At 35.3% G+C, this 25,806-nt stretch overlaps 1 protein-coding gene across 13 annotated transcripts in view; it reads left to right on the forward strand.

The window, feature by feature from the left end:
- Trpm (Transient receptor potential cation channel, subfamily M) overlaps positions 1-25,806 on the forward strand; it is a 431,781-nt gene that overhangs the window by 352,374 nt on the left and 53,601 nt on the right. For all 13 annotated transcript variants that reach the window (XM_074180914.1, XM_074180920.1, XM_074180918.1 and 10 more), the window contains 2 exons: positions 2,369-2,531; positions 22,453-22,666. In XM_074180914.1, coding sequence (XP_074037015.1) covers positions 2,369-2,531; positions 22,453-22,666 — 377 coding nt within the window. The remainder of the gene's footprint in view (positions 1-2,368; positions 2,532-22,452; positions 22,667-25,806) is intronic.

The raw sequence follows: 25,806 nt of genomic DNA on the forward strand, positions 1-25,806 counted from the left end.
TCCCAAATTTCAATTTTATTAAGTTGACCCGTTCAAAAAATTAAAAGAGGGGAGAAATTAAAGAAATACACTGTATATTCTGTTCGAATATAGTTGTTGTATGAACATACGGTGAACAAATCTTGGTTGGGTTTTTATTTTTCGAAAATTGTATGAACATATAGAATTTCCATTATAGTCAATAGCATTTTATCTAGTCATCTCTTCTTGTATCACACTATTTTCAAAAAACATTTAAAAATCTATTGGTTCATTATTTTCTTCATATCCATCTCTATCAGAATCAGCTGAATTAATATGCATGTTTATTCAATTACTTCTTAAATGTTCAGTTTTTTTTATCATCGAATTGGATATCACAACTGATGACTACTTTCTTTTGTATCGGTAACGAACAGTCTAGAGTTTTTCGAAAAAGATTCCTACAAGGAATGCTTTCGTTGCATCACATTTCTTTTTGTCTAGCTGCTTGTTGATATCATTTGGGCTTGCTCACTTTCAATATCACCAATAAGTATAGCCATGGCTTTCTGTCTTTTTTCAACCATTGTTATTTGACAAGTTACTCTTCGGAAATTCTTGTGACCCCAGTCACAATGTCTCGGATTCCTTATGAAAGTATAATTTTTCCAATTCGAAACTTTCCCATTCAGACGATACACTCAACTGATCTTTCACGACTTATACCAGTTCAATTAATTCGGCAACTCTATTAACTAGGGTGATTCTGCTGTTCATATCACCTCCACGTGAGATGACCATGCCCTCAAAGAAGTTGGTAATCATCGATCTACAATACTCTCTGTTCCCAAGGAAATATTGACCGATGATGTCGCTGGCTCAAAATCCACACCAAACAGTGACTTTTTCGGGATGCATTGGACGCTCTTGGATCTCATGTGGATTGGTATTGTCCCATTTCATCCAGAAATGGGCCTCATCGCTAAAGATGATTTATCGATGAGAATTAGGGTCAATTGCTCCAGAGCTCATTCGGCCAACACACGTCGTAGTCTATGGTCGTTTATCTTCAGTTCCTGGGTCGGTTGAATTTTGTACGGATGCAGGTCTAAGTCACGACGTAAAATTCGCCAAGTTGTGGTCTGCGAAAGGCCAAAATCGACTTCCTTGGATTCTCCTGCACGCTCTCACAGACAGCGGCGATGTTTTGGTAGATCTTGCGTTTCGTCGATGTACGGGTGTTGGTTGATCGTTTACTGAACCAGTGGACTCAAATAAATTAACAATCATATTGTTGTTGAATGCAATATACGTTTATGGTGATTTGGCGAACAGACTGAATAAATGACAACTAATTTGACAGATGTAGCTTCAACAAGATGACAGTTATCAACTGTCAAATTTCGGAAGTCCCTGTTGGGAGACCCTATGTTATTTTCGTTAATTCAAGATATTTTGAAAATCTACTATGTGATTACCATTTCATAATATATGTGTTGCTGATGAATGTTGATGATGAATGATGGGTGTTGGTCAATCATTTACTGAACCAGTGGACTCAAATTCATCTACCACATTGCGGATAGTCCTGTCGGTAGGACGATCATGGCGAGAGTAAAATGGGCGAAGCGCACGGTACGTTGTCCGAACAGAACACCCATTTTGATAAAACAATTTTATTATTTGCACGTGTTGTTGAATGCTTTATCCGTCCATGGTGATTTGGCAAAAACTGACTGAATAAATGATTGAATAAACTAATTTGATAGATTATGCTTCAACATGGTGTTGGGAAAAAACTCAAGTAATATACGTTTCTGTGTACATTCTTGTTGAACGTTGAAGTAATCAAACATAACTATAATAAATGGGGTATTTTGAATCCATATTCAATTAACGGTTTATGTGGATGGTGAAATCCCCATATTTCGATGTTTCAGTAAAATGGTATTTGGATGAATGTATTCCCAAGATTTAGATTGACAAAGTAATCTTGTAGATCACTGACCTAAGGTTCAGAAAATTATGTTGCCATTGTTGTCATTTCTCATCAATCACTGAGAAAAACAAAAACACTCATTAAGTTTTTCATCAAATAGAACGTACAACATAATTTTTTTTTTCTATTATGAACCAATTTTGCGCAAAATCACAAAGTAATAGGGAAACGAAAGACCTTCCACTTGACACCACCAATGTCATTGAAAAAAATATTTGGCGTAGCCGCTTACCGTGAGGTAAGCGTGAAATTTATACCTGAACTTTTGTTCCGGTATGAATTTCATGTAAATATTTTCATTGAAATGAGTTACAATTTGTCGAGTTCTCATTTCTGTAATGAATCATTATGTATATTTGTGATTAGTTGAAAATGGTTTGAATTGTAATACATTCCCTTTTTTTTCAGATGTTGCTGCGGCCGAACTTTGGAACAACATAAATCGTCCACCGATACAAATCCTCCGTTGCCAGGAGAATTATGGTATCCGAGCAAATGCACAATTTCCAGTTCCACGGACGCCTATGGAATCTTAGAATTTCAAGGTGGCCCCCACCCGTCGAAAGCTCAGGTAAAAAATATTCGCATTCTTCAAATCTATACTACCAGTATATAAATATTGATGCCCCATCAGTAATTGAAAATTTTGATGAAACTAAAATTGAAGAATATTACATCTCCACATTATTATACACTGTAAATGATATTTCTTATGTTTATATCGCACGACTTTGATAATTCATTCCGTAGAAATATAACAGGAGGAGTTATTATGTCCACACAGTGTGTATAAATGATAGCCGAACCAAAATATAAGACGAAAGCTCAAATCCCATAAAATGGCGAAGGTGCAAATGCTTTAGAATGGCGAAGGACTCATTGAAATAAGATGTTATATTTTTTCCGTTAACCAGCTACCGCACCCCTGCGAACGACAACCCTCAGAAGTCGAAATTTGCGCGAGCTAAGGACTAACGAGGTCTTACCTTTTAACGTGTGATTCCTAACACGGGTTGGACGATAGCAAGTAAAAATCGAGCGTTCAGCCTGCAGCTTGAACCATCGGCTCACACATTGGCCGATTGACTGAGTGAACAAAGCACCCACGTCGAACCGCCCGACTGCCGGCTACCGGGAGATCGAAAATTTTTGGTAACGAAAGTACTTGATGAGTCCAATCGAAATTCAAATATGTTACGAAGTTACACAGTCCACACTTATTGTTGATAACGAAATGGATATGAATTGAATAATTCAAAGCAAAACATAAATACCTTGAAAATCCTCAGTTTTTTCACAAAAACACGCTATCTTGATATACTCACTAATCGGTCATAGATTCTCATTGTTTTCAAACTCTAGTCTACTTTCATTTCGTAAGAGTTTCTCGATAATATTTTATAGTTAAATTTCATTCGTCATGCAATCTTCAAAAAGGTTGTGCAGTAATATATTATGCAACGATCATGTAATAATGGTAATTGATACACGAGCATTAACCGGGTTTATGCAAGTATATTAATAACCATAACATAAGAGTTGCATACGCTATCTACACCCGATAAATAATGAAGAACTATAAATATTATACTTATATTTGTATTGAACACAATAACATTAATTACTCGTATTTCTTTGAAAAATTCTACAAAATTGTAATTAATGGTATTACCTGGGGTATTACCATAGATATAGGAAAACAATAAACATTCTATTTATATTCAAATTGAACATAATAATTGTAAACGGTCCAATTTTTTTTAAATATTAAGATTATTCAATATGCAGTTTGATGTTCAAGTGGAAGGAATATTTCCATTCATGTAATTATTGCTAGACTCAATGTAGTTCAATATTGTATTAGAAATGCTGATTTCATTCTGAACCGAATTTTCAATGTAGCCTTCCGCCACTGAACTGGATTTCTAGCCGCCATGACGTTTTAATGCAGTAATATCACCACCAGCATCAACTAATACGGTTGCAAATGTCTTTCGAAAACAATGCCCTGTATATAAATTCGAATCAGGGCGATTCAAGTATTTTGCTATTTACTTCCGTAAATTATCAAATTTATCAATACCAATGTTTTGGATTGTGCATTTTTCATTGAAATAATGAACAAAAAAAGATGGGATGGGAAAAATTTCGCCCGTAGATTCATACATTTTTTACTTATTTAGTAATTTCCGGTAATTGTAAATGTTCCTTGTACTATTGTTTCAGTTCTTACCACATTAACAATTGAAATTTCATTCATATCTTTGACATTTTCATTTTTTAGGTCATGTAGTTCATGCCTTCGATATAATCCCATTATTCCAAAAATCATTGCTACCTAAAACTAAAAGTGAATTGAAAAAATGCAAAATAAGAAATGAAAAAAAGAGAAAAAAAGCAGGATTACCTAGCCTAAGCTAGGCTAGGTAATCCTGCTTTTTTTCTCTCAAAACCCGGAAATCAGTTCAACTCCACCTCTAAACATCAAAGTACCCTAGATGAGTGTCTCTTGTGTTAGATATTCTGTTCTATAATATTTCCGAGCCTTTTACGTCGAAAGCAATCTAAAATCAGGAAAACGCATCGGAAAAGAATGAGTTCCCAATCATTTATTTCAATGTGGAGTAAATTAATTCCATTCCAACTGATCCTGCGACCTTCTCAATTCCGATAAATTGGCTTGTCACTGCCAAATTATTCAATAGACGCGAATTGGCTGGAAGGAAAACGTCCGTGACATAAATTCAGACTAACTAGCAAACGAAAAGTAAGAGGGAATGATCTTATCTCTCAGAAATCCTTGCAGTTAAAGATGGGTATTTCAAAGGGCAGATGGGGATTCATAAAATGATTTATTGGAATTGAATTGATTTCACATACAACTCTTGAAACGATTTATGTGTCTTTTCAGAACTCCTTCTATCTATTCAGATAGTCGTTTATATATAAATTAAGATAAATAGATGATATTCACAGGAAAATAAATATTTCGAAATAAAATACCGAAACAGTCATCTTTTCCAAAGCACCTACACTGTAGGTGAAGGCCTGCCGGAAAACATTTTTTTTAAGGACAAAACACAAGCACTACAGAAAAATCCTTAAGGCGCTCTCAGAGCGGTGCCTTTGCGAAAGTAGCGATTAACATTATATTTCAATCGCTGGAGAATGAATCCATTTAGAAAAACCTAATCAGGAAATGTATTCCACATAAACGCAGTTCTTCAGATGAAAGAGTTCCTAAACAGTGAAGTTCGAGGTGTACTGAGTTGAACCTCAAAACGATGAGAAGTTACAATCCGTCGCGTATTTCTGATATGTACCCCTCTTGGTGGAATCAAATGTGCCAAGTCACTTGAACACTTTCCGTGAAAGAATCTATAGAAGAGAGACAAATCTCCAACCTTTCTTCGTTGTTCAAGGCTATCAGGGTTGCACGTGATATTCGTGTCTCCAATCAGGCGAATGGCTCTATTCTGGATGGAATCTAGCAACTTCAGGATATGTTTGGAGGCAGAGCTCTATACATGAGAATAATACTCCAAAGAAGGTATGATCTGAGCTTTATAAAGCATCAAAAGTTGCTGAGGTGTGTACAGTTTTCTGGTTCTGCTTTTGGGAAGCAGCCTTTGCAATTTCAGAATTGTGCCAAGACATATTGGTGTTCATTTTAACCCCCAACAAACTTATCGAAGCAGAAAGCGGAATTGTTTGACCTGACATTATTATATCCGCTCCGAAGACATTTATCTTCTTGGTGAAATTCGATGCCTGGGTTTTTGTGGCATTGAACTGAACCTGGTTATTTTCACACCAATTCGAAATCACTTTCTAGACCCCCATTAAGATACGCAACCTCCTGCTGCCGATGAAGATGTGCCTCCATAGCCGATGTCCTGGAATCCAAATGAAATGACGAGACAAGTGTGCTGTCGTCAGCAAAACAATATATTGGATAGTACGTTTGGAAACGAAACGAGTTAAACTTGCACTTAATATTTTTAAAATTACCTTAAACTGTCTGCACAAGATTCTTACCTGGAGAGTGACCGTTATCCAAGACTTTGTTTTGAACAACAAATAAAATTAATGAATACGACTGATGCAAAATATAATATTATAGTTATCTGTACAACAAAGATGCCTCTATGGCATCTTTTACCTTTACATGAGCTCGGAATCGAGCTCATATCTGCTGTTACTTTGGAATTGGCCGCGGTGGTAGTGCGTCCGACTCACGATCGGAAGGTCGTGTGTTCGATTCCCGCCTCGACCAGATATTTTTCTAGAGAGAATTTATCTGGTTGAAGCTGGGATGATTCTGCAACCGTGTTAGGAATCACACGTAAAAAGGTAAGACCTCGTTAGTCCTCAGCTTGCACAAGTTTCTCAACTTCTGAGAGTTGTCGTTCGTATGGGGGCGGCAGCTGATTAACGGAAAAACAGATTTTAAACAGATTTTTTTTTATACAAGTTACCCGCACTCTTGCACAATTACGCATGGCCAAACATTTTGAAATCAAGTTCACATTGAATTGAATTGTGTATTTGATCGATCCAGGTGTAATATGCACTGTTTGCAATAGTAATAAGGCCGAAAATTTATTTCATATCATCTTCGAATGTCCGAGTTACACTGTTATGAAACAAAACAAACAATGCCTTCAGAATTTGGATGAACTTATTCATGCTTTAGAGAATATAACTATCCCGATAGCCAAAGAAATCTCAAAATATATCTGGAACATTCTCAGGTTACTTTCATTTATATTGAGTGAATGATAGTTAGTTTCTTATACATTTGAGGTTTTACAATCCACTGTTAGCAGATTGTTATTTGATTAATTTATCTTTTATACGTAAACTGTAAACCCATTTTTTAGATATCCATCGACGGTCACTTGCAGGAAATGTTCTTTCAGGAAACTGAAGAGCCATACACATACTTCTCATACCAGGCATTGAATTATATCCGACAAACATTTAAGCAAAATACCTCACAGAGGAAATGATCAGCGCGTTATAATCTAAGGAACTTAATAAATAATAACTTTGAAGACAATATACAAAATATGAAATAAAAAACTCTGGCTCAGAATACTCTTCCCAACCAAATTGGAGTCTTCAGCTCCTCCTCGTTCCTCTTTTCAGGTGATTAAGACGCTAAACAGGTTAGTGAAACGCGCGTCGAAAAGAGTATTGCATTTCTGTTGAATATGACAGGTGCTTTTTTTATACAAATTGTGAACAGTGTTTCATCAGCAACACATATATTATGAAATGGTAATCCCACAATAGATTTTCAAAATATCTTGAATTAACGAAAATAATATAGGGTCTCCCAATAGGGACTTCCGAACTTTGACAGTTGATAACTGTCATCTTGTTGAAGCTACCTCTGTCAAATTAGTTGTCATCTATTCAGTCTGTTCGCCAAATCACCATAAACGTATATTGCATTCAACAACACGTACAAATAACCATCCTACCGCAATGTGATGGTTAATTTGAGTCCACTGGTTCAGTAAACGATCAACCAACACCCGTACATCGATGAAACGCAAGATTTGCCGAAAACATTGTCGCTATCTGTGTTGTGTCGCTTACAAGAATTCGGCCTTTCGCAGATCACAACTTGAAGAATTTGGCATTGTGAATTGGGCCTGCACTCGTACAAAATTCAACTGACCCAGCAACTGAAGGTAAACTACCATAGACAAAGACGTATGTTCGCTCAATGTGCCCTGGAGCAGTTGGCAACTGACCCTAGTTTTCATCGAAAAATCATCTTCAACGATGATGTTCATTTCTGGATGAATGGGTACGTGAACAAACAAAATTGTCGAATTTGGGACGATACCAATCCGCATGAGATCTAAGAGCGTCCAAGGCATCCCGAAAAAGTAACTATTTGGTGTGGATTTTAGGCTGGCGGCATCATCGGTCCATATTTCTTTGAGATCGACGTTTGCCAGGCCATCACTGTCAACGGCGAGCACTATAGGTCGATGATTACCAACGACATGTGATTTTAACAGGACAGCGCTACGTGCCACACAACACATGCCACATCAGATAGTCTGCACGAGCGATTTGAGGACATGGTCATTTCACGTGGGAGGTGTTGTAAACTGGTCACCAAGAACGTCCGATTTGACAACGTTACGGCTTGGCCACGCGGATTGGCGTTGCGAACGACGAAGCCGGGAGCGAGGCGACCATTTGCGCGACACCATTTGCAGGCCACGGGCAGTCACGTTCGCCGTCGCGACCAATAGTCCGACAGCGAAATGTCTTTATCGAAAGTAATAGTTTTTTGGTTCAAGACCTAATATTTGGAAGAAATTGTGGAGTACATGATTTGAATAAGAGTCGGGGTATAGATGGAGAATTCCACAAGAGGTACAAGAAATACAGATTATATCCAGAAAAATGTTTTCAGTACACCAGAATTAATATTGAAACTTTCAATTATATTCTTATGAATATTCAACCAGAATTGGAGAAAAAAGTTAATGCTAATAGAATTTCAAGTGCCGCTGAAAAATTGTTTTTGACATTAAGGTATGCACTTACCTATCTATACATATCAAACCTATCTATACATATCCATCTATATTAATCTACATTACGTATTTATCTATATACGTATGTATACAGGTAATATTCAATTAGCTGATCATATTTTGGAGAATTACCTATAGTATCCATCAGTATGAACAACTGTTCCCAAGAAAGTAATGGTCGCAAATGGATTTTTTTATACCTAAATTTATTTGGAACTATCTTTGCCCAAAATATTATCAGCTAATTAAATGTTACACTGTATATTAATATTTCATGAAATAAAAACACTTTCAGATAATTATGTTATTCATTGCAACAATCTAAATTATATGGCAGTAATTTTTCGTACAACTAAAACAAAAAACAACTTCTAACTTGTAATTGACGGTAGAATGAATAATGAATTTCCAAATTTGTAATCAGTCTTTTATTCAGCAATAAAAGTCTCGGTATTCATTTTTCGCGGCGAAAACAACTAAACTCGTTTGATCACTGCACTATTCGCCGCGACTACCGCTCAACTCCGTGGTTCGCGCCGTACAGATTCATGCATTTGTTTTGCTCGCCGGCCGCGCCGCAAGTCGCCCACGCGATTAGCTCGGTACATTTTGCCGGTCGCTTCGCCGGTCGCCGTTGCGCGTGGCTTCATAAGTACAATCCTATGAGTTTGTTTCAGTCGCTAGACGCTTCGCCGTTCGCACCGCGCGAATATTCGCATGGGCGAGTGTCCCGTGGCCAGGCTGTTAGACTTTTTCTTGTGGGGTTTTCACAAGTCGCAGGTGAATATAAATGAGCCACAAATCACAGCGGTCATCAAAACTAACGTAACCAATGCCATTGGAAAAATGTATTCGCCAGAGTCATGGAAAGTAGGTACGTTTCGATTGCGCTTCACCCAGAGGAGCAGTGACGAACATTTGAAAGATGTTATATGCCACACACAATGGCATCAATAGGTCTTTGAAACGAATGAAAAATTTCGATAATATCTCACACACCCTTTGTTTTATTCAAATTTAAAGATAGGACGCGCTTAATAAAAGAACCTATATATCACAATAACGGCACATGTCGTAATTCTAACACTCGGTTAGGGATATTATCAATATATTTGATGTGCAACTATAACAGTAAAATATGCGCTGATATCATGAGTTGAACTGATAGGCAATAAAGTTATGAAATCAATATCACCCTTCAGCAAAGCGTGGCAATGCCCAGAAACAATCTACGTGTATTCAACAAAGTAAAATGAAATTCATTCAGCAAGACAAAATAATGGGTGCCTCTTCACGAATAATTTTCCATCGTTTCGAAAGTAACATATTTCATATGCGAGTTGGGGCACACGGTGATAGATGTGGAAACGCGATGTTTTCCTTATTTTCAGAAAAATTACTTTTAAATTATTCCCTGTCATGGATGATGAGGTTCTTGAATTATTACCTTGTGTATTTTTACCAATATACATCGTACATTGCTGTTTTATATCTCCAGTCTACAATGTTTTATTTCCATAACCTACAGGAGTTGCCATTTCGAACAGTCCGATTAATTTTTTTCACAAGCACTACAGAAAATTCCTTAAGGTGCTCTAAGAGCGGTGCCTGTGCGAAAGTAGTGATTCAAGTAGGATTTGAATCGCTGGATTTATTGTGGCTCACACATATTCACACTCGACCAAAGAAAACCCAGCCTCTCAACGAAGCCGATAAGTTTGTATGGTGAGTACCGAACTCTAAAAACCTGATTCGGACCCCAGCGGGGCAGGCAGAAAGTATGTGCTCTGCTGTTTTATCATTTTCCAAACACCGGCGGCACACATGGTCTTCCGACAGTCCGAGTCTCTGCATATGATTCAAATGACAATGACCTGTAAGAAGGGTTATTAGACATCGTAGTTCATCCCTACTGTAGTCGAACAACTGTTTGGTATCAAGCTTCTAAGGGTGAATAAATGCCTTGGAGTGAGCCAATCCTGGAAGATTCTGCCAGGTGTTCAATCTTTGTTTGGCAAAGTCAATGACAGGTTCTGGTCCGATTATTCTATGGCATATTACAAGAACTCAAATGAAATGTAAAGTGGTAACGATTATTTTCAATTGGAGCTGTAATTAGGAGGTGATTCTCACATTTCTTCTCGTCGAAAAAAATTGTGATCAACAGTTTTTTTCTTCATGACTCGCTAAGTTTCGAGAATAGAAATTTTGTAAAATACAAAATTTTCCCCCAAAAACTATATTGTTTTTTGATTACTTCACGTTGAATCATTCAATTTTGTCATTTGACGAATAAAAATCAACCTTCAACCTGTTATTACTGCTTTTGGTATAGAACTAATGTTGTGAATGGAAATATTTCCAACGGAAATATTGGAAATTTATGAACGTACCTTGGAAATATTGGAAACTTTGGAAACATTGAAAAATTTTAATAAAATATAAAATTTTTGTCACAAACAATTCGAATTTGATGTTTATTAAGCCATAAACTCACAATAGACGAATTTTCAAATATGAAAGATTCATTAGTTTGCAACTACATCAAGTCATCATCAAAGACATACTGCACGGTATATAGCTGAAGAAATGGGTAAGATAATTGAAAAATACGGATCAAACAAATTCTTAGTATACGTATCAGATAATGCATAAAATATGTAACTTGCTGGAATTAAACTAAAGGAAAAATATGATATTATTTTATATGGTTGCTATGGTCTTAACTTGTTATGTAATGATTTGCTTAAAATTATTACTATATCGACTCTGATTGATAAAGTTACAGATATTTCAAAAGAGATTAAGAATAAACAAGTTTTGTATGAACTTTTGCGGGTAAAACAAACAGAAAATAAATATGTAGAGCCAAATGCAGGTGCCATACAATTGCCCGTAAAAACTCGTTGGTCTTCAATTTTGAACAGTTTAAAAAGTGTATACAATACTAAGCTCAGTATACAAGTAGTTGCAGTTAGCCAAGAAGGAACACAAATTATTAATAAAAATGTTAAACAGTGGGGTCAAATTTCCAGCCTAATTAATAACTTTGAACCTATTGGCAAATGGCTGACAGTTGTAGAAGGAGATTATGACACTATTCACTTTGCTGTAAAAGCATTTAGCGATATTAAAAGGGTAATTGAGAACATTTTGAATTGTCCCCACTTAATGATAAAGAGAAATTCGAATTGCTAGAGTTTCTCGACAAAAGAGAAAAGTTTGTTATTAAGCCTATACATTATGCTGCAGAATTACCTCACACAAGGTTCTGAACCTTGCATAATTAATATAACAAAAACTAAGCTCAGTATAAACGAGCAAGACATAATAGATGACATAGCAAATTACCGTTGTAAGAGTGGCAAATTATTTGGAAATAACTTTATATGGAAAAGTACTTTCTTCTTCATCTTTACTATCACAAATAGCGACACGAATTTTGATGATGCCAGCATCTTCGGCAGCAACGGAACGCAGTTTTAGCGTTTACAGTCACATTCATTCGAAAAAGAGAAACAGACTTAGTGATGACAGAGCTGCCAAACTAGTCTATGTATCCCATAATCCGAATTTGCTGAAGGAAATAGAAAAAGGCCATAGGTCAATTTTTATTTGGAATCTATTGAAGATTTTGAGGCAGTAGACGTGCACGATGAAGATGTTGAGTGTGATGATAGCGATGAAGATATGCCTCTGGCTCAACTTCTTCATCAAAAATAAGATTTTTTTTCTAATAAGTTTGATATTATTTTTTTTGTTTGTATTTAAGTATAAGGTATTCTGTGTTTCGTTTTTTTTTTCGTTTTTTTGAGGAAGTTTGACATTATTTTATTTTGTTTGGGTTTAAGTATGAGCATTATTTATTTATTTATTTATTTATTCATTTATTTGATCCATACAAACTTGTTAAGTTTTATTACATGGATTCCTATTATTTACAATATATACAATGTAAATTCAACTTAAAAAAGAAATATATTTTTATTACGTACCTACTATAAGAACTGTTGGGGTACAGATTTAGGTAGATTTAATTTTCACGAAGATATATTCAGTATATTATTCAGTATTGTGTTACGGAATTTGGAATATGGTAAAGACCAATCAATATCCGTTATTTCATTGAATTCATTAGCTAATATCAACATGGTTGCGAGAGGTGATCTAGTGCTAGATATTGACACAGAAATATTGAACATAATTGTATGTCGAGTACGGCGTGAAGGGACATGAAACGGAATGAAGTGTAGGATTTCGGGGGAATCAATTCGATTATTAATTATTTTATATATGAATATCAGGGCTGACAAATTGCGTCTTTGTTCTAATGATAATATTTTGAATTCGCTCCTTAGCCGTGATGTTCGTATTAAATTGTAATCGGGCCATTTATGATATTTTTTAAAATAGAGATATCGAAGAAATTTGTTTTGAACCTTTTCAATTTCTTTTAAAGTAGTTTTGTATTCTCCTGTCCAAATTATTGAAGCAAACTCCAGTTTTGGTCTAACTATAGTATAGTAGAGTAATTTAATCGTATTTATATTTTTAATTCACGCGTTTGTCTCATTAAATATCCCAACATACGATTTGCAGATTTTACTAATACCATTATATGCTTTGTGAAGGAAAAAGTACTATTATAAGTAATGCCTAAGTCTTTCACTTCGGTATGTGTATTGTTTTGTTTTTTATGAATAAATATTCTATTTTCTTATATTTTTTCCAATGTTTCCAATATTTCCAATATTCTCATATATTTCCAATATTTCAGGAAATATTCCAAAAAAATATATTTCCGGAAATTTGACAACACTATATAGAACAAAAGTTGCTTATTAGGGTTAGTCAATCCATGCATTTTCAGACTTATTTTCAATAAAACATGTCTCAATCCGAGAAAGATTTCATCTAACTCCAGAGTAAATGCAAACCCCGGTGCAAGGTAAACTTTGAAGCACGGAGTAAAAAAACTTAATGCTGTTTGACAAAACTATATAGTATCGTCTTATTATACCTTCATCAATGATTGAACTATAAAGAAACTAAACGTGTTCCACAATAAATCAATAAAGTACAGTATAGTGTTGATATAGTACACCATTTATCATGTAAATTCCATTTCGATAAATGTATCTCTCTGCCAGTACATATTTAATCCACAACATAACTTTCACTGTCACACTTCACATCCAGAACAAACGTCGAAATAATTCCCAGCCCTGACACGCGAAAAACGCCTCTTCTATGTACCCTACACATTTTCAATCTCCGATACCCGAAATAATAGCCTCTACAAAATACCGATATTTTCGCTACGTAACTCATTTCGACACTTTCGGCCATTCTTTTTCGAGCAAATCGAATGAAAACGCGTCCGAACGGACGTGAAGTCTTCTCACTTCGATGAAAATATTGGCATGGTATTCCGGCGCTTCAAATCCATCCAGTGTCGGGCTGGCCATATAGTCGAGCTCTAGTCTATGCGGGGCCTACCCACTCCACAGGACCCCACATAGCTGACGACTGGCTGACAAGTTACATGTGAAATGATTCATACAGAAACAACGAAGTCGGAAGTGCAATATCAAGAGGACCTTCTATTCTCAAATGCAACAAAAAATAGCAATTCGATCAACTACACAGATGACACCAATCTACTCATGACAGGAAAGAATAGAGAGGAGTTGACATATATTTATGTATCCCCAGTTGTTTCTGTGATGGCAAAAATTAAAAGTAATACTGTTACGTTTTCCCATGACAATAATTGACTACACTGTACAATGAAACTCGATTTTATTTCACAGCAACACTAACAATATAACTGTAATGTATATCGCCTTATTAGATCACTTCGTACCGTCTTAGATCACTTAGATCTAAGACGGTACGAAGACTTACTTACGACTTACTTACGAAGACTTAGTACGTAGTACTAGACTTAGAAGTGATCTAAGTCTAGTACTACGTACTAGACTTAGATCACTTCTCTCAATCTGCCTGTTGGAAGTGTTTATATATCGTAATGGAAGTCCCTGAAAGCGATAGAGAAGTCGCTGGAAGTATCTCCAATCGACGCGACATCTAGAACGATCGCGAAGCGCAAGTCGAGTTGAACGCGACCTTAAGACGTCATTCTTTTTCGTCAGGATTGCCGGCGTTCCAAATTATCTGTTTTGATCTGATTTTTCACGATGGTTTTGAACGGGTGTATATAAAATGAGTGATTTGAGGCAATGCAGTAAACAATTTATGACGGAATTTATCGAAATGTACAGAAACTTTCCATGTCTCTGGAAAGTCAAAACGAGCGAGTATGCTGACAGAGATAAAAAGAATAAGGCGTACGAGGAGGTGTTAACCAAGCTAACGGAAATTGATTCTTCGGCAACAATAGAAATGGTGAAAATGAGAATTGACTCGATTCGAGGAAAATCTTTTTTTAAAACATGGTATATAGCTCTTCAAGTTTCGGGTATAATGTGTCCCAAAGCTTGAGTAGCGATAAATCTCAAAGTGGCAGTCAGACGTCCATGGGGGGTTATACTTTGTCTCATGAGAGTGTTCTCTTTCTTGATTAAAGGCGTTACTACCTAAGTAGTTCTAGGTACGCGTCTTCATCCATTCTCAGATAATTAAACCAATTACCTGGTTCTAACCGCAATTCCTCCAATAAATTAACATGAGAGAATTGTTTCCTTTTTAGAAACCATTCTTTTGTCCATTTAGAGCATTTTCTCTTAGCATATTTACCTTTTATTGCTAAAACCCAAGCTAACGCCACTGTCGTCTCCATGACAATGACAATACTGAAGGAAAACTGAAGTGTTTGTGAGCGCCACCACGGTTCGTGATTGTCCGAACAGTTTTGCACGTCGGGTAATCCTGTTGAAAAAGAACAACGTCTGTGGGGTCCTTTAGCTAAATCACAATCGATTGACGGAGACCAGCGGCGGTCGGCGTTATTTTTTCTGAAGGTGATTTACAACAATATTTCAAATAATACCCAAAGTGTAATTTTCCAGATTTATTGTAAATAATATAATTTTTGGTGTTATGAGAGTTGGAATTTCAAATGATTGTAACATATTAGCAATAAAAATCGATTCAAGACCAAAAAAGCACACCAAGTTCGATCAAATGTCAAGGTTTTGCTCACTGTTTACTTCGATTACCGTAGCGTAGTGCACCAAGTGTTCTTACCGCATGGTCGCACGGTCAATAAGGAGTATTATTTTCAGGTTATGCACCACTTGTGAGAAGCAATACTAAGAAGACTTCCGTAATTTTTCGATAATAAACAAAACCGTAATCATGCCCCAGCCACCGTATTCACCAGATTTCCCCCCTTCCCTCCGCGACTTTTTACAGTTCTCAAGATTGAAGAGACCCATGAAAGGACGGCGTTTTGTGACGATTGAGGAGATGAAAACCGAATCGTTGAGAGAGCTCAATGACATACCAAAAAGTGCATATCAGAACTGTTTCGAGGATTAGAAAAAACGCTGACCCTAGTTATATCTGAAGGGTACTACTTTGAAGGGGACAAAATAGAAATTGTTGAATAAATGAGAGATTTTGAGAGAAATGAAAATTCGGGTTATTTTTGTTACAGACAGCCTATGAAAGTAGTTGTTGCGAGAGAGCTTTTTTTACTGTTTGTATATGAAAGTATCTTCCGTGCATGATCTGCACATCTTTGTAAATAGTTTATTTTAAAATTAATTTTTTCCTTCCTTCGCAAGTTACCCACAATTTTTTGTATGAAGATTGAGAAGTGAAAGCTAAAAACCTTTTTTCCCAAACTCACTGAGTACTTATGGAAATCATATTCACAAATGTTCAACTCCCAATACCATTACCAATTACCATAATTCGCATTTTCTTGGTTTGAAATCTTTATAATTTTCATTTCATTTTTAATTGTTCCAATTTCGATTTTTTCCTAATTTTTATTTTATTGTAATAAATATCACGAATTATTGCTTGATCAATTTGTTATTTTTCAGCTATTCTTTTCAATTCTTCAATTTACTTTGTTCTTTCAGAGATTTCTAATCATATTATATCATATTCTGAACTAGTGAAATTCGGGAAAGTTCCAAAGTTTTCATTGATTTTCGTTTATAACTTTCTATTCTAAATTTCGGTTCTACACTAAAAGTTACAGAACTAAAGTTGTAAAGAATTTTATTTGCAACGAAAAATATTTTTTTACATTTTCTGCGCGCCCAATAGTTTGCCAGCTAAACAAAAAAAACATGTGCACCTCTTCACCCGATATTGGTGCCGCGGAATGAGTGTTTCCACTCCACAAACTTGAATTTAACTTCACACTAAACCCTTTCTGACATCTGAAACATAAAATTACATCTTCTTACAACTGCATGCCAAGCCCAGAAAAATGCAAAATTCAAGTGGACTACTATCCCAGCATCATATTTGATACGCTATTTTTGATACTTACAGTTGAGTTCTAAATTCTGCCCTGTAAAACATGTTTTTTGACTGGCTTCTGTCAATATACTATATTTTTAACTAACAACATCCTTTATGTACGTATGTACATTTCATTATCATCTGCTGGTATCACATTTTCGCTTATAGAGAACCAGCGGGGCCCAATCCGACCCTGACTCCTCCCGCCTCCGGAATAGGTGTGAGCCTTCAGACTCCGGGTGTCAGTTGCGGGCCTCTTGAGATATTTTCTATTAATCTGCGTTAACGGCTTGGGAGATCTCTCTTTGTTTTCCTGGGGTTATTATAGAGAGCCCGATATTCTGTTAGGGACCTCAAAGGGTTTTGACTGACGTTTTTAAAAGAAATCTGCGATTTAACTTATTTTTCTGGAAATTAATGGAATATTGGCTTGTCAACTGATTTGTTGCAAAATTTTCTGCTGTATTCCTAAGGTCGAAAATGAATATATTTTTACGGCATCGACACAGGTCACAGTGAAACTTGACACAATGAAACATGGTTTGCTCTACTTTTTATTAGTTGAAAACCGATATATCTTCTTAAAAATGTTGTAGCCTCGTGGGTTTGATTACGTTTTTTCATTCCATCTCTACATGACCTTATTCCAACAATCCGGTGTCCCTAAATAGTTTATTTCATTCTGTCCAATAAATCAACTAATCCTTTACTCATTTGCGGCTGGTAAATCTAATATTACGGTACATATTTTCGTAATGAGCAGCCTAGTAATACGTTTTGTTTTTGAAAGCAATGGCGTTTCAGTTTCAACTTTTGACCAGTTCTCACTCAAGAATTAAAAAAAAGTTCACTGAAATCTGTACAGAATGTACAATATACCAAGAGTGGAATCGTTTAAACCAGTCCTCTTTTGTAAGAGGGCTGTCGAAAAGCTATGTAGCTTCATAAGATAAGTGGACTGTAAGTATAACATAGGATTGTATGATTTGAGGAAGTTCCCAATAGAATTTTGTTCAGGACACAAAAAAAAAGAGCGAGAGAGATTACGTGGGTGTGGTTCTCACCTGAGTGTATGTCGGCTCTAGTAGCGGCTTGTAGAGAGACTTCTCGTTCCAGGAGGATGATGGTAAGAACCCGTTGGATCACACAACACTAGCTGGCCAGCAACGTTCTTACTTTATTGAGTAGGTTGTCGAATCACCTGACATGCTTTCTGTAGCGAGTCTATATTTCGAATCCTGTTGTTCTGCTGCTGTTTCAGCGACCGACCAAATATATTGATACGAGGAGTGCTCCATATATTTAATCAGAATTTTGCCATTAATACAAATTTTGCAAATTGAGTGAAAATCATCAATAGACAAATACATAAAGAGAAAAATAAAAAATTTAATAAAAAAAAAAAGAAAACTAGTGAAGACGGAACAGGCTACATGAGCTGAAAAGTATCTGACCCAACACATAGATGGCGCTAATCTTATTGAACTTAACGCTTTTCAGTTAGTACTAGCCTTCAAGAAAAAGCTGTTGAAATTTCACGATATTCTACTCATGAATTTGTGAGTTATTGTACTAAGAGTGACACTACTTTTGTTATTTTCAAAAAATACCTTTCGAGCGAAGCAATGACTTGAAAAGTGTTAAGAGGACTCCGCTCCATCAGAAACAACAGATAAACGTTGGTTTGCTGACTTCAAATCGTTTTGAATGATCTAAAAGTGGAGTTGCGTGAGTTAGCTGACATTGTGAAAATATCAAAAGCACGTGTTGGCTTTATTTTATTTTTTTTATTGATTCGGCCGTTACTTGATGAAGATCCATGGTTTCACCTTACAAACGTTTTGATCTTTACAATAATTTTTAAACCATCAAAACCGCATTGGAGCTGACGCCCAGTTCTTCCGCCATTTGTGATGGATTCATCTGCACCAGGATCCTCAAATCCTCGTCCTGGTTTTCTGTAGATGGACGAATTCGGGGCTCATTTCCCAGGTTGAAATCTCCGGAACGAAATGTCGCAAGCCAACGTCGAACAGTGCGTTCTTTGTCACTATTATTGCCAAATGCTTGATTAATTTTTCATGTTGTTTCGGCAGCGCTTTGGTCCTATTTGGAAAAATTGAACGTCATCAATGTAAAAAGTACAGAATTCTCTATCGATCAGTATTGTTATAAATCATGCCCAAAGGAAAGTAACGCCGGCCGCCGCTGGTAGCCCTAATTCAATTGTGACGTGACCAAGATCACGCCTAACTCAACGTGCGCTAGCGGCCGTTTCAGACGTGGCGTTGCTTCGAGAATTATGCTCCCGATGTTTCGCGGCTATTCGATGTTCGCGCCGCTTCGATAGAATTCCGAAGAGTTATCCAGCGCCTTCGAATCAGTCAAGTGGGAATAGTTGAAGTTGAAGAAGAAGTGTTTGATGTATTGAAAGTGAAATACAGTTAAGTTTGATTATTGTTCAGTGTAGTCAATTATTGGTAATCCCACGGGGAAAAACGTAACAGTATCTACCACGACACAGTAGACTAAATATTTACTCGTATTGAGATATGGAGCTACAAAAAAACATGGCAATGAAACGGACAAACGTTCTGAAACAGCCTAATACATACTACAAAGCGTGCCTCCATCACTTGTAGCGATACCTGTCCTCTTGAGCAGGAGCTGACTCATGTACGTACGAGCTGTCGCACCCCTACGAACGACAACCCTCATAAGTCGAAACTTGTGCGAGCTAAAGACTAACAAGGTCTTACCTTTTAACGTGTTATTCCTAACAAGTTGGACGATAACAAGTGAAAATCGATCGTTCAGCCTGCGGCTTGAACCACCGACTCACACATCGGTCAATTGAGAGAGTGAACAAAACACCCATGTCGAACCGCCCGGCCGCCGACCCACACATAAATAATAATAATTAATGAAATTTTACTTTTTACAATGAAACGTATCTCAATCATAAAATAAGTAGTATTGAAATAGTGATCAAACAGTTATTATTAATTGAATTTTCAATTATTTGGTTATTCTCTCTCCAGTTCTTTTGATATGAATACGTATGTTTCAATTCTCCTTTGAATTTTGATATCGATTTTTGAATTTTTACTTCATCAGGAAGAGTGTTGAACACCCTTGGACCCAAAAATTGATGACTTTTCTGCCGTCCTAACTTGCTCATTAACGGTTTTTCTTAATGACAAAACACAAGCACTGCATGAAAATCCTTAAGGCCCTCTCAGAGCGGTGCCTGTGCGAAAGTAGCGATTCACATTGGATTTGAATCGCTGAAGATTGAATCCATTTGGAAAAAACGTTCTCAGGAATTTTATTCCACATAAACGCAGTTTTCCAGTTTTTAAACAGTGAAGTTCGAGGTATACTGAATTGAACCTCAAAACGATGAACAGCCAGAGTCCGACGCGTATTTTTGATATGTACTGCTCTTGGTGGAATCAAATGTGCCAAGTTACTTGAATACTTCCTATGAAAGTATCTATAGAAAAAAAAACCACTCTTTGAAAAATCTGTTTAAAATCTGTTTTCCGTTAATCAGCAGAGACAAGTCTCCAACCTTTCTTCGATGGTCCAGGCTATCAAGGTTGCACGTGATGGTCGTGTCTCCAATCAGGCGGATGGCTCTTTTCTGGGTGGAATCCAGCAACTTTAGGATATGTTTGGGGGCAGAGATTCACGTATGAGAACAACACTCCAAAGAAGGTCTGATCTAAGCTTTATAAACATCAAAAGTTGCTGAGGTGTGTACAGTTTTCTGGTTTGGAACAGTGTTCCAAGTTGCGATTCCAGCGACATGATTGTGCCAAGTCATATTGGTGTCCATTTTAACCCTCAACAAACTTATCGAAGCAGAAAGTGGAATTATCTGACCTGAGATTATTATATCCGGTTCGGAGACATTTATCTTCTTGGAGAAAACCGATGCCTGAGTTTTTTTGGCTTTGAATTGAACCTGTTTATTTTCACTCCAATTCAAAATCACTTCTAGGTCCTGATTAAGATATGCAACCTCCTGCTGCCGGTAAAGATGTGCCTCGTCAGATGTGCTGTCGTCAGCAAAGCAATATATGGATTCTTGTTTTTTTCCAATAAGTCTTTGATGAAGAATAAAAAGAGGGTTGGAGACAATATGGATCAATTCGAGAGATATCCGTCGATGGCGACTTGCAGGGAACGTTCTTTCAGGAAGCTGAAGAGCCATACAATAAAATGATCCGACAAGCCATAGCATCGAAGTTTGGCCAGCAAACCCTCATGCCATAGATGGTCAAAGGCAACAGCTCTTGATTCTCCATGTTTCTCGATTGCGTCATTCCAAATATGGGTGACATACGATAGAAGGTCGCCTGTTAATCTTTGTTTTCGAAAACCATATTGATGATCGCTCAAGTTGTTGAACCCTTCCAAATATTTGGGAATATGGTGGTTTACAACTTTCTTCATGATTTTTGATATCACTGATAGCAAAGCGACTCGTATATAGTTATTTGGATAAATCTGTTTATTCCTCTAATAGGATACGTATAGTCCAGGTTGTAAAGGTTAATATTCATTTGAAATACTGCAATATTCCGCTGTTCTAAATATATTTGTCTCAGATCAAACGTTTTTGTCTCGTTATATACTTGAACAAGTCAATTGTTCAGCCACACTTCGACTATTGTTCCTCTATCCTATATCTATTCAATCAGAATAAATTGTCTCAACTTCAAAAACTTCAGAATCGTGGTATGAGAATCATTTTGAAGTGCCGTAGAGATACTCCTATCACTATTATGCTCAATGTTTTAAATTGGCAATCCATTTCCCAAAGACTGTTATACTTCACAATGATCTTCGTATACAAAATATTGAACAATTTAGGACCATCTTATTTTAATCAGTATATTGTCTTTCATCACGATATTCCCCACCACTTCACTCGAAATAATAATAACTTGTATATTAACAGAACAAAAAACAAAAATACTATGAACTCATTGTTTTTCAAGGGTTTTGATCGGTTCAACAAATTACCTAATGCAATTAAAAATAGCCCATCTCTGAACATGAACTGAAGAAATTTGTTTTAAATGTACAAATATGATATGTATTATGTCTTTGTTACCTGTAGCTGTAATTTGTATAATTCCATTCATCTAATGTTCGTTATATATTTCAAATAATTATGTAATTTATCTTTCTACATGTTGCATTGAAATTTTTCGAATGTATAATGTTGCTGTTTTTGTAGTAATGTCTTTAAAAATATTTTATTGAACTTATGTTTGTCATACATTTAAGTCATTTATATATGTAACACATACCTTTTTTTTATTTCTAACATTCTAGTTGATTTGTATATTATTAGGATATCCTATTTGAATAAAGATCTATCTATCTATCTATCACTGGGGTATCTACACCAGTATTTCTATTCCTAGTACTATTCTCGTCAATATTCATATTTTGAATTTGTTTCAGTACATCAGAGTGGCACATGACACAAAACCTGAACATCTGATGCAGTTAATAACTCGCGAATGGAATCTAGAGTTGCCGAAACTTCTCATATCGATTCAGGGAGGTAAAGCCAACTTTGAACTCCAGCCTAAGTTGAAGAAGGTTCTTAGAAAAGGTTTGCTCAAAGCTGCCAGGTCGACGGGAGCCTGGATTTTCACAGGGGGGACGAATACAGGTATATTCAACTTTGTTATTGCCTTGATTCTGATATACAGTATGTATTAGTTAATTGGAATAAATTCGGTAATAGATAAATGGGAGCATAGTAAATAATTGAAGGGATATATTGTTTTGCTTTGTATTCTTAGCTGAACATTTTCTTCAACAAAAACTTTCTACGCAGAGTGGTAATGTAATAGTAATCCATATCAACTTTCTTGTTGTGAATGTAACATCCTATATATTCTAGATATATATGTCATGTACAATGTCCTATACCTATCTTCAATTGTTTTGGAAGCAATAAGTGTTTTAAGATTTATTGCCAAAAAGGACATCGTTTGATTGGAGGAATTCGCTACAGCAAACTCGAAAAGTATTAGCTTTTACTTTTGAAGAAATCAAAATCCGGGCTGATAGGCCCTGGCCTAATGGAACCTGAAGTGAAAAATGAGAAATGGAACTTACTATGTTTTTTACCTCTTACAACAATAAAACAGTTTTATTGTACACTCAGACAAAAATATTGCATATTTCATTTTAAGCCTTGATTTCATGTTTGTTTCTATTTATCTGAATCTTTATGCAATTTTCATTACTAAATGGTATATGCTAAAGTATTTAACGTATATTGATTTCCAAATAATCCAGATTATGAAACTTTATAACACACTTGTAGAAGTAGTAATGAAATAGACTAGTTTTGGTAGGTAATAATATTTAATCAAAACAAGCAACAATGACGACAAAATGAAAGTTATTTGAACAGTTCAGTACTAAGTGTTTCCTTCCCTAGCTCTAACGATAGCCTGCATCCTCCTGGGCATACTCCGAAAAAGATCTTTGATGGTTTCTTGTGGAATTCGATTTCATTCTTCCTGTGCAGCAATTATTAATTCTTCAATTCAGTTAGGAGCTAGATTTCGTGCTTGTATATGGTTTTTAGGATTTCCCAAATATATTCAATGGGATTTGCATCTGGACTGTTTGGTGGCCACTCCACTGTCTCAAGTCGAACAACTTCAAGATACTGCAGCATGTGCACGAGCATTATCATGCATTAGCACGAAATTGTCGTTACTAATGAAGCCGCTCTTCAAGGATGTTGCGTATGTACCAATCAGCATTCATTCTTGAATTCATCTTTATAAGCTCGGTGCAACTGTTCCCCACTGATATTCATTCCAGTTGACATGGGCAATGGCAAATTGTAACCATCTAGATTTGTGACGTGGAAGCAGCCTAGGAATTCTGGCAGGGCTTTTTGGATTTAAACCAACTTCTTTGAGTCTTTTTATTACTGTTTTGACACTTATGCTATCTTGTCCCATGATCAGTAAATCATTTCTGAGATGCGGGGCTGTAAGCGTGCGAGTTAGCAATGATTGAATTTTCAAATGTTGGTCATCTCTTGGTGTTGTACATCTCTCACATTCTTGACCAGGCTACCCCAGTCTCAGTGTATCGCTTTACAATACGAGAAACAGTAGATTGATGGAAATACAATCTCGCGTCTGCATCCTTCATTGACTAAAGTAACAATTTTAACACACACTTATTCGCTCAAATGCGGCATCTCACTGAGGAAACCACAGAATCAAGACATAAAGTACTCGAAATGTCATTCTGACAATAAACGAAACAATAGACATTAATAGTGGCTGAGGCACACTATTCAAAGTTTGTATGTTGGACCATTATTTTACTTATTCAGCTATAGCGACTATGTCCAAGCATTCTTTCATCTATACTGAATAGAAATTTACGTAAAATACTTTGGTCTTTGAATATTTATCAATAAAAATAAATAACGTTTTGAGGGAAAAAAAATTAACATGAAAAAATATGCAGCATTTTTATCAGAGAGTATATTAGTTTGAAAATATCCATATAGAAACTGTAGCGATAGTTACAAATAAAAGTGGTAGAAAACGTAGAAAGTATCATATCTTATTTTTCATGATCTCCAACCACGTAGTGTTACATCAATCAATTTATGGAACCTGAAGTACCTACCAAACGTTTTCATCTACTACTGCGGCAGAATTAAGAGTCAAAAAGCTGTTTTACCAAAATAATCTAATCAACAAGTTCAAAAACATGAAAAATAGAGATAGAGGTCCTAAAAATATGAGCGATAGCTCATTCGATTCGGAATCACCTCTAGAAAAATGTTTTTGAATGATTTTGGTGCAGGTAAAAATTGCAATTGTTATTAACAAAATAAGATTTAAAAAAAATGGTATTTAGTTTTTCGTTAATAACTCAAAAATTATTATTATTTTAGCAATTCTGAAATGTTTGCTATTTTGTTATAATAATATAGATAATTATGATTAAAAAAATGTTTCCTTAATTTTAATTTTCAATTGTTTTAAATCGATTTTTCTATATTTCGATTGTTTAAATAATTAGTTAGGAAATAAATTTGTTTTCCAAAATCATAATTAACACTTTTAAATACTTTTGCAAAAAAAAAAATTATTTATTATTTAATTGTTTATTAGTTTAACAATTTATTATGAACAAATATGGACCAACGTTATATTTGTTTTATGAAGCAAAAAAAAATTATTATAACAGCTATATATAAAAAAGCTTCATAATTTTTTTTATTCATTGTAATACTATATATCATATATTATATATATATATATATATATATATATATATATATATATATATATATATATATATATTATATATTATATATATAATATATCATATATAGCTGTTTTAATAATTTTTTCTGCTTCAGAAAAAAATATAACGTTGGTCAATATTTGTTTATAACTAATTGTTAAACTAATAAACAATTAAATAATGAATATTTTTTTTTGCCAAACTATTTAAAAGTGTAAATTATGATTTTTAAAAGCAAAATTATTTCCTAACTAATCATTTAAACAATCGAAATATAAAAAAATCGATTTTAAACAATTAAAAATTAAAATTAAGAAAAATTTGTTTTTTAAATCATAATTATCTCTGGACAACGAAATAGCAAAAAAATTTTTTTCAAAAATATTGAATTTCTCTATTTGTTTAAAACAATTTAATAAACAAATTACGTAAAAAATTCATATCCTATGTTAATAACTGCCAATGTTCAATGTGAAAACAGACATAGCTAAATATCAATTGAAAAAAAAATTA

The sequence above is a fragment of the Leptinotarsa decemlineata genome, unplaced genomic scaffold, assembly GCF_025532065.1.
Source record: "Leptinotarsa decemlineata unplaced genomic scaffold, Ldec_3_MD MMD2_tig00026307_RagTag_RagTag, whole genome shotgun sequence".
NCBI lineage: Eukaryota > Metazoa > Arthropoda > Insecta > Coleoptera > Chrysomelidae > Leptinotarsa > Leptinotarsa decemlineata.